Source organism: Solanum lycopersicum, chromosome 10, assembly GCF_036512215.1.
Source record: "Solanum lycopersicum chromosome 10, SLM_r2.1".
NCBI lineage: Eukaryota > Viridiplantae > Streptophyta > Magnoliopsida > Solanales > Solanaceae > Solanum > Solanum lycopersicum.
Genome location: NC_090809.1, coordinates 58,149,050 through 58,158,959, shown reverse-complemented (window position 1 = coordinate 58,158,959; position 9,910 = coordinate 58,149,050). Strand labels below are relative to the sequence as shown.

General features: G+C 33.8%; 2 protein-coding genes across 2 annotated transcripts; both read left to right on the top strand.

Moving 5' to 3' along the window:
* Positions 1–1,535, top strand: LOC112940155 (peroxidase 70-like). Its single transcript, XM_026027908.2, has 3 exons — positions 1–436; positions 522–716; positions 783–1,535. The coding sequence occupies exons 1-3, from the start codon at positions 224–226 to the stop codon at positions 1,332–1,334; spliced, it is 960 nt and encodes a 319-aa protein (XP_025883693.1). The 5' UTR covers positions 1–223; the 3' UTR covers positions 1,335–1,535.
* Positions 1,536–7,903: 6,368 nt separating this feature from the next.
* On the top strand, positions 7,904–9,474 carry LOC101268153 (cationic peroxidase 1). The gene is made up of 3 exons (XM_004249007.5): positions 7,904–8,337; positions 8,416–8,610; positions 8,709–9,474. The coding sequence occupies exons 1-3, from the start codon at positions 8,128–8,130 to the stop codon at positions 9,255–9,257; spliced, it is 954 nt and encodes a 317-aa protein (XP_004249055.1). The 5' UTR covers positions 7,904–8,127; the 3' UTR covers positions 9,258–9,474.
* Positions 9,475–9,910: the final 436 nt, after the last annotated feature.

Below are 9,910 nucleotides of genomic sequence, written 5' to 3'. Positions count from 1 at the left end.
AAATAAGAATACTTCTGAAAATTTCATAACTAAAAAAAGGAGTGTTAGAGTTTGTCGATGTCTGCCTTATTCTTTTGAGAGTTGCTAAACCTAAAAAAATTGTCGTGTTGCCATAGTCAACAGTTGTCCCAAGTATAAATACACACACATTTTACACTCTAAAGCACACCAAAACACAACACATAAAAGTGTAGCAATTTCATATATAACTATAGTATTTGAAATGGCTTCCAATAGCTTCTTTCTTCTTCATGTTTTGGTCATGTTTTCTCTAGCAAGCATGGCACTTTCGGATTCTCTTTCACCTTCTTTCTATAATCATGTATGTCCTGAAGCTTTGCCAGCCATAAAACGAGTCGTTGAGGATGCAGTCAGGAAAGAGAGGCGAATGGGTGCCTCTTTGCTACGTTTACACTTTCATGATTGTTTTGTCAATGTGAGATTCTTTCATTTTCCTCCTCTTTTTCATACGTACATATTTCTCTATTCACGAGATAATATATAATTTCTTGTAAATGCAGGGGTGTGACGCTTCAATTCTTCTAGACAAAACGGCTACTATTGACAGTGAAAAGACTGCGATACCCAATAACAATTCTATTAGAGGATTTGATGTGATTGACAAAATCAAGTCAGAAGTTGATAAATGTTGTGGACGTTCTATTGTGTCTTGTGCAGATATTGTAGCTGTTGCAGCTCGCGACTCTGTAGTTGCAGTAAGTTATTCATTTTACTCTTGTCAATTTATTATATTAGTTCTAAAAATAGTTTTTGATGAACAGCTAGGTGGACCAACATGGGAAGTTCCTTTGGGAAGAAGGGATTCGACTACAGCAAGTAGAACCAAAGCAAACAATGATATCCCACCTCCAACTTTGGACTTACCAGCACTTATCAACAGCTTCAAGAAGCAAGGATTGAATGAGAAAGATCTCGTCGCACTCTCTGGAGGACACACACTAGGATTTGCTCAATGTTCCACCTTCAGGAATCGTATCTACAATGACACTAACATCGACTCCACTTTTGCAAGCCAACGCAAAGCCAATTGTCCACGCAGTGGAGGCAATACCAACCTTGCTCCACTTGATCCAACTCCAGCTCTTTTTGATTCAAAATATTTTAGTAACTTGGTGTCCAAGAAAGGACTTTTGCACTCTGATCAAGCACTATTTAATGGCGGTCAAACTGATAATCTTGTTAAGAAATATAGTACCAACCTCGGGAGTTTCTCTAAAGATTTTGCCGAGTCTATGATTAAGATGGGAAATATTAAGCCATTGACAGGGAATCAAGGCCAAATTCGCGTAAACTGCAGGAAGGTGAACGTCTAAGATAATGTTGATTCATGAATAATTGTTTCAAGAATTTGATTGTTTTCCAGTGTAATTGTGATTTTTACTCAAGAGCCTCTGTTCCATAAAGCAAGTTAATTGCGAATGGAGAGACTTTGTAGAGTTGTGTGTTAATTTGTTAATTATGTAGACATTGTATCTTCTTGTTTTGATTGCTCAATAAATTCATGTTATTTCTAAGATCCATAAGCCATATTGAATCTCAAACTTCATTGTTAACCTTGATGCCACGAGTCAAAATAAAATTTTCAAACTTTACTGTCCAGGTAATTACCCTTGTAAGAACAAATGTTGAGCATAGGGTGCCACAACAACATCAAGTAGATGGACTATGAATATTAAAAAAAAAATCGATATTAACATCACTGTTTATAAGTTTTCGATCTTATGTTAATAATGTTTACCAGCAAATTTCATTTACATAAATATAAATATTTTATCAACATTATTTTAAAATTTTAAGTAGAATATTCGCATTTCACTGATTGCAAGTTTTCTGAAATTTCTGAAACGGGAGGTATCAGACTTATGCCTTGGTAAGTTAACAACTTGATTTCGGTTCACGTTTCACTGATTATAAGCAGTTTTATGAAACGGGAGGTATCTAACTTATGCCTTGGTAAGTTAGATAACTTTTCCGACGAAAGACTCAACACCTTCTTATCGGCGGGCTTGACCTTGAAAGAAGGAGAATCTGCATGGAAAAAGATTGGCGATTTTTGGAGTTGTGACGATATTAAGATGGTTGTAACAGAATAAGTAGAGCAGATTTGTGTGACCTATATTGGAAAAAAATGCAAAATTTGAGTAAATCATAACCAAAAATGGTAATGTAGTTTTGTATTGTAGGTTAATGTAGAAATATATTAAAGAAGGGGTTACTTAGTAATCTAGGGATCATTCTGTAAGTATTAGAAGTTAGTGGATTAGATAAAAATAATTAGTTAGAAGTAGTTATAATTAGATTTCCTTTGTTAGTTTGTATATATATATATACAAAACCTCCTTATATGAATAGAGTTTATATGAAATAACTTCTCTTCTTTAAGAACAGTCTCTTTTCATAGTAGTAGCTTTGATCGAATCTCTGCTTCAACTACTCAAAGCAGCAAGAACATGGCCACCATTGACAATGAGCTTCCAGAAAAGTTGAGTCACAATCACCCTCTCTTCTTACACACCATTGATAATTCTGGAGGTCTGCTCAGTTCAATCCAATTGAATGGAGCCGATAATTTCTCTGTATGGAGTCGAGCATTGAATATTGCAATCATAGGTCAAAATAAACTTGGATTTCTTGATGGTTCTTGCAAAAAGGAGTCATATGGCCCCAACTTGGTGAATCAGTGGAACGATGCAATGCTATAGTGTTATCATGGATCATGAATTGCGTTTCTAAGAAATTACTTGGAGGGATCGTCTACTCTACAATTGTTTCTACTGTATGGAAAGATCTGGCTGAACGCTATGATAAACTTGATGGATCTCGTATCTTCCAATTGCACAAGGAGATTGCAACTATCAGCCAAGGTACTAGTTCGAACTCATCATACTTCTCTAGACTGCGTGAAATGTGGGTAATATGATAGCATAACACCTGCTCCTAGTTGTGAATGTTTAAATTCAAGTGAGTTTGCGAAGTTTGTACACAATCAGAAGTTGCTTCAGTTTCTTATGGGGTTGAATGATTCATATGAACAAGCTAGGGGAAAAATCTTGATGATGGTTCCTCTCTCTTCCCTGAACAAGACTTATTCTCTCTTGATTGAAAGAGAAAGCCAACATACTATCTCTCAAACAGCCAGTAGTTCTAATGGTTTTGAGTTAAGTGCTATGTTCACTACTGGTAACATGTCAAACCAAGTGTCTAGGCCAAAGTCTAGCTATGATCCAAATGCCTTCTGTTACCACTGCAAAAGAACAGGATCTTGTCAAGTAACTCCCAAGGATACTATCAACATTGTTCTTCTAGTTCCTGACTTTGAGTTCAATTTGTTGTCAATATCGCAAATTACTAAAGATCTTAAGTGTACAGTATGCTTCTTTCCTGACTTTGTTGTCATCCAGGACCTCTCAAATGGGCAGGTGAAGGAGATTGGTAGAGAGCATGTTGGACTCTATCTAATGCCAAATCATACCTCACCTATACAAATAACCCCACAATGCTCATCTCATTTGGCACATGGTAGTATTTCCTCTTCAACAGAATCACAAGCACTGTTATGGCATCAAAAGTTAGGCCATACCTCATCTAGTATCATCTTTTGGCTGTTTCACCTACTCAATGCTCTAAAGATCTCCACAATTGCACCATTTGTCCCTTGGCCAAGCAACATAGACTTTCTTTCCCCAATAGTAATACTGTTTCCACATGTTCTTTTCAATTACTCCATATTGATGTTTGGGGGACTTTTAACACCCCCACATTTGATGGCAATAGATTTTTTGTTACTATAGTAGATGATTGTACTAGACTGCTGTGGGTATTTCTAATAAAACTAAAGAGTGATGTTTGTGTAGTTTTGAAAAACTTTCTCATATTTGCCAGAACTCAGTTCAATGCTATAGTAAAGATTGTTAGGACTGACAATGGATCTAAGTTTGTGAATGATGAATGTCACAAATTGTTTACCAGCTTAGACAGTACTCATCAGAGGACATGTATCCATACACCTCAGCAAAATGGAATTGCTGAGAGAAAACATAAGCACATTCTTGAGGTTGCCAGGGCAATCAGGTTTCAAAGATCACATCCCTATCAAGTTTTGGGGTCATTGTGTCCTCACAACAACATATATCATTAACTTGTTGCCAAACCCAGTCTTACATGGGAAATCTCCTAATAAAGCATTTCACAATTCCAAACCTACTATTCAACATGTGAGAGTATTAGGTTGCTTGTGTTTTGCCAAGAACATGTACATTTATGATAAGTTTCAATCTAATAGTGTAGTGGAAGTTCACATAGGCTATAGTGCTACTACTAGAGGTTATATTCTCTACAGTCTCAATGACAAGAAATTCTTTCTTTCTAGAGATGTGGAGTTTAGAGAATTCACATTTCCCTTTGCAATTGAACCTTCCACTTATTGGCGCCTATTTCCTACTGTCACCATTCCCTCACTTCACCATATAGTGCAATCCATGCTAATATTGGTCAATCAGGTGCGGCCACTGATATTTTTGTAGTGGTTCTTGAGTCAGTTCCCAGGGATACTGATGTTAGGAGATCTCAAAGAAGTTCCAAAGCTCCTTTATGGGTTAAAACAAGCCCCTCGACAATGGAATGTGAAACTTACAGAGGCTCTTATCAGATTGAGGTTTGTTCAAAGCCATGCAGATTACTCTTTGTTCATTAAGTAAAATGGATCATCTATGGTAATCTTGTTAGTATATGTTGATGATATGATTATTACTGGCAATAATCTTAGGCTTATTCAACAGACCAAAAGAGTTTTCAAGATACCTTCTAGATGAAGGACCTAGGAGAACTTCGAAACTTTTTAGGCATTGAGTTTGCTAGATCACATGAAGGGATTGTAATGTATCAAAAAAATACTCTCTTGAGAAGCTGCTAAACCATCTAACACTCCTATTGATCCTTATATTCAGCTAACTACAAAAGAATATGATGAAATAAATGGTACAGGAAAGGTAGACAAACTACTAGAGGATCCAGTTGTATACAGAAGGCTAATAGGCAAGCTACAGTATTTCAATGTCACCAGGCCAGACATAGATTTTGCTACCCAAACTTTGAGCCAATTTTTACATCAGCCAAAACATTCACACCTTAATGCTGCTCTTAAGGCCGTGAAGTATGTCAAAGGTCAACCAGGCTTGGTATACTATTTTCAAGTAAGAATAACAAACAGTTGAAGGTCTATTGTGATTCAGATTGGGGAGCTTGCTTACACACTCGAAGGTCTGTTACAGAGTTCATGATTAAACTGGGAGACTCTCTAATATCATGGAAGTCCAAGAAACAAGGTACAATCTCTAGGAGTTCAGCTAAAGTTGAGTAAATAATGTTGATTCATGAATAATTGTTTCAAGAATTTGATTGTTTTTCAGTGTAATTGTATTTTTACTCAAGCGTGTCTGTTCCATAAAATAAGTTAATTGTGAATGGAGAGACTTTGTAGAGTTGTTTTGATGGTTCACTAAATCCAACATGTGTTTTAAATGAATGAGTTCATATTATATTTTGATTTAATTTCAGGGAATAAGAAAGTGATATATTTTTATATTAAGTAACAATTTAATTTTAAATGTCTGTTTTATCTTTTTTGAAATAATTTATAGCCATAAAAATTATTGTCATTCATTTTAAATCATAAGTTTTAAAAGTCTTCCTTTTTGTTTTAAACTTCTACCAAGTCAAACCATCTCATATACCATGAAATGGAGAGAGTAATATTTATACATAATTTTTGTGTGTATGTGGGCCAATAATATATCATTTCAAAATAGGCCACCAACTCATCAGCATACAATGTTTCACATAAATTGAGTGAACCAAATATATATACAATTATGTCACATAATGTCTATCAGCTAGGTCTCAACCTTGACCATGCACAATGAGTCATATTTGGTCAAGTGATTGGATTGTGCTTTAATCTATGTTTGTTACTAGAAATTGAGGTTTTTGATATACCCTAAATTTCTAATAATATGGTATTTTCTGGATTTGAGATTCGATTTGCGCTTGATTTAGACTTTTTTTTATCGCATAAGCTTTCTACATCAGGTATAAATCAAATTTCAAGCTTGGTTTCAAGGCTCTCGATCGACTTCTTGACTTGATTTTTGAACTGAAATTTTATACATCAATATATGAATGCTGATAGATTCGTATATTTACATTAGAGGCAAACCCAGGACTAGCAATGATTTAAAGACTTCAAGTGCACTTAAAATAAAACAGTGGAGAATATAGGGAATCAACTGGATTCGAACAAGGGCGCTCCCATACTCTTTATAGGTGCACTCTTAATTATATCCTATTTTATATTGAGTATCTTCCTTTCTCACAATTTTTTTTTCGAATTGCTGAGGATAGGATTTTTTTTTATGAGTAATTTGAAGAAAAAGTAGCTATGAGAGAGAAACAACTGAAAAAATAATTAAAAATTTAATTTCATGAAGACATGATTTCTTTTGATATGATCAAACTTGATTAATTTAAATATAAAGGACTAAAATTAATAAATATATAATCTAAGGATCTTTTTAAATCAACGTCTATTGATAAGGTATTGATAAATATATATATGTATAGGTAGAAGGATAGTTTAGTCTTTTGAATAATATTTACATATTATAAATACCTCATATACTTGGTTAATGTATCTATTTAAGATACTTATTCTTTCGTATATTACTTATGACATTTTCTTTACTAAGTTCAGTTTAGTACAGCTTTTCATCAGTCTCATTATCCAATTAATATATACTCATGCATACAGAAACAGGATACTATTAAAACCTTAATTAGTACGTTGACAAAATATACATCAAAGTTATTATTCTAATATAGTTGTTGATCTACTGATGGAGTAATTTCGTTTAAAATAGTTTTGGTGAGTGCGGTACGGCAAGGTGTAATATGATTGATTAACGTTGAGTTAACTTATAAATAATTAATGAATGATCCAATAAAAACGAACACCGATAATTAGAAGTCCACTCTATTCTTGATACTATCTTTTTATTTTGTCTTTGACCTTTTCCTTTTCAAATTTGGAGTTGGTATTTGCGCTATTAATGTTCAAAATTTTCAATTATCGCGATCATTTCATTCATGTGAGTTTAAGTTATCTAGAATGCATGCACATTTTATAGACACGTTATTTCTCATCTCATATGATATCAATCTAAATAACCCTTCTCATGGAGTAAATGTTTTGGTTATATCCTTGTAAAAAAGTGGTTTGGGGTTTGTTCGATACAAAGGAAAATGTTTCTAAAAAATAAATGAATTTTACTTATTTTTCCAAAGTTCGGTTGGTAAGGGTGTGGGGGTGAAGATGATGTGTTTTGGAAATTGAGAAGACTACAATCAATGGAGAATATCACAAATAGAATTTATTTTCCCTGCTTTCATAAAAGAGATCATTTTCCTCATTTTAAGAAACTTATTTTACTAGAAATTTATTTTTTAAAAATATTTAACTAACCAAACACCCGTCTCAATCTTTTGTTATCTTTATTTACTATAGCTTATATTAGAGCGTTATCAAACAGGAAACTCTCGTAAAAAAAATTTTAAAAAAATAATTGATAATATTTTTTTTGGAGGGAGAAAATAATTTTAAAAAATTTCAATTATGGTTTTGCAATATTCCTCCGCAGCCCCCCACCCCCACCACACACCAACTACACACGAAATCCAGTTGCTAAAATCAAAATAAAATGATTCCGCTACACAAAGAGGAAACTACAACGTAACGTACAATCATATAATTGTTGTCAAAGTCAAAATTGATATTATTTAATATTCTAGACATTTCCTAAGTAGTAGGTTATATTTTAACTATTTATCATAAAACGAGAGACGCAGCCCCAATTTAATTTCCTTTAACAATAATTGACAACTAATTACCAATTATTCTGAACATTTCGTGCATGAATTGTCCTCTTAATTAGAAATTGTCAAAGTTGGCTCATTCCTAGACATTTTTTTGACCTATAAATACATCCATATATTACTCACATATATCATCACTCAAAATCATACACACAACAAATAGAAGTGTATAAAATAAAAATGGCTTCTCGTAGCTTTCTCTTTATTTATGTGTTAGTCATGTTTTGTCTAGCAGGCATGGCGTTTTCGGAGTTGTCCGATGATTTCTACCACCATATTTGTCCCAAAGCTTTACCAACCATTAAACGGGTTGTTGTGGATGCAGTCAGAAAAGAGAGACGAATGGGTGCTTCTTTGCTACGTTTACATTTTCATGATTGTTTCGTTAACGTAAGTTTCTTTTTAATGTTTGGTACTTTGGTTGATATATACGTTGATACTAATTATTGTATTTCTTTCTAAATGTAGGGTTGTGATGCTTCGATTCTCCTTGACCAAACTTCTACCATTAATAGTGAAAAGACTTCTCGTGCTAATAACAATTCTGCTAGAGGATTTGAGGTGATTGATAAAATTAAATCAGAGGTTGATAAAGTTTGTGGACGTCCGGTTGTATCTTGTGCTGACATCTTAGCTGTTGCAGCTCGTGACTCCGTAGTTGCTGTACGTATTATATTATAACTCCCTTTTATCTTAACATAAGCTAAAACTATACTTCTCTCTTGTCAATTTATTTCTTAACATAATTTTTGCATGAACAGCTACATGGACCAAGTTGGAAAGTGAAACTCGGAAGAAGAGACTCAACTACTGCAAGTAGAACCGCGGCCAATAACAATATTCCAACTCCGTTTATGGACTTACCTGCACTTATCAAAAACTTCAAGAAGCAAGGTTTGGATGAGAAAGACCTCGTTGCTCTGTCCGGTGGCCATACACTAGGGTTTGCTCAATGTTTCACGTTCAGGAATCGCATCTACAATGAGACTACCATTGATCCCACCTTTAGAAGACAACGCCAAGCCAATTGTCCACGTAGTGGAGGTGATTCCAATCTTGCTCCTCTTGATCCAACACCAGCTCTTTTCGATTCAAAATATTTTAGTGACTTAAGGTCCAAGAAAGGGCTTTTACATTCTGATCAAGCACTATTTAGTGGAGGAAAGACCGATGATCTTGTTGAGAAATATAGTAAAGACTTAGGGATGTTCTCGAAAGATTTTGCTCAGTCTATGATTAAGATGGGTAATATCAAGCCATTGACCGGAAAGCGAGGCCAAATTCGTGTCAACTGCAGGAAGGTCAACTAAGAAGTGTCGATGAAATAATTGTTTCAAGAATTTGTTTATTTTCAATTGTAAGTGTGATTATTTTTAAAAAATTAATAGGCTATCGCCTAAATGTGTTGTATTTCATCAAAAAGGTGGAAACACAAGAGGGACCGAACCATACCTCCAAAATAATTGTAATTGTGATGTTTACTAGTTTGGATTCTTTTGTAATGTCTTAAAACAAGTCAGTTTTGTATCTTGTTTTTTTCATTTGGGGTTCACTATCTTTAAAATTGTTCGACAATTATATTATAAAAAAAATTAATTATTTACATAAGTTATTAAAAAAAATAAAGGTTATGTGCCCTTTCTCTTTGATTTATACCTTGCCTTTTAATTTACGAGCTACCTAAGGCAAATTTAATCTTAAAAAAAAAGAAAAAGGAACAGCTATCCTTAACTACTCTCAGAGTCCTATTATAATCAATATACATTATATACGTGTTAAATCCATTTAAATGTACTGTTGTTCATCAAGGGAGAAGTAACTTGCTGCAGTTTTCTTTGTAAAAATATATTTATTTATTTTTAAATTAAAATAAATATCTCCAATTAATCGAAGTTTTATATGTCTTCATGAGAATAAATAGAAGAGGGGGTGTTGATTATGTATCTTTGTGTTGTAGAAAATA

Excerpts from the sequence above, each read along its gene's own strand:
- LOC101268153 (XM_004249007.5), top strand. The coding sequence starts at position 8,128 with ATGGCTTCTCGTAGCTTTCTCTTTATTTATGTGTTAGTCATGTTTTGT. Across the intron at positions 8,338-8,415 it reads TTCATGATTGTTTCGTTAAC|GGTTGTGATGCTTCGATTCT; the intron begins GTAAGTTTCTTT and ends TTCTAAATGTAG. Across the intron at positions 8,611-8,708 it reads CTCGTGACTCCGTAGTTGCT|CTACATGGACCAAGTTGGAA; the intron begins GTACGTATTATA and ends TTGCATGAACAG.
- LOC112940155 (XM_026027908.2), top strand. The coding sequence starts at position 224 with ATGGCTTCCAATAGCTTCTTTCTTCTTCATGTTTTGGTCATGTTTTCT. Across the intron at positions 437-521 it reads TTCATGATTGTTTTGTCAAT|GGGTGTGACGCTTCAATTCT; the intron begins GTGAGATTCTTT and ends TTGTAAATGCAG. Across the intron at positions 717-782 it reads CTCGCGACTCTGTAGTTGCA|CTAGGTGGACCAACATGGGA; the intron begins GTAAGTTATTCA and ends TTTGATGAACAG.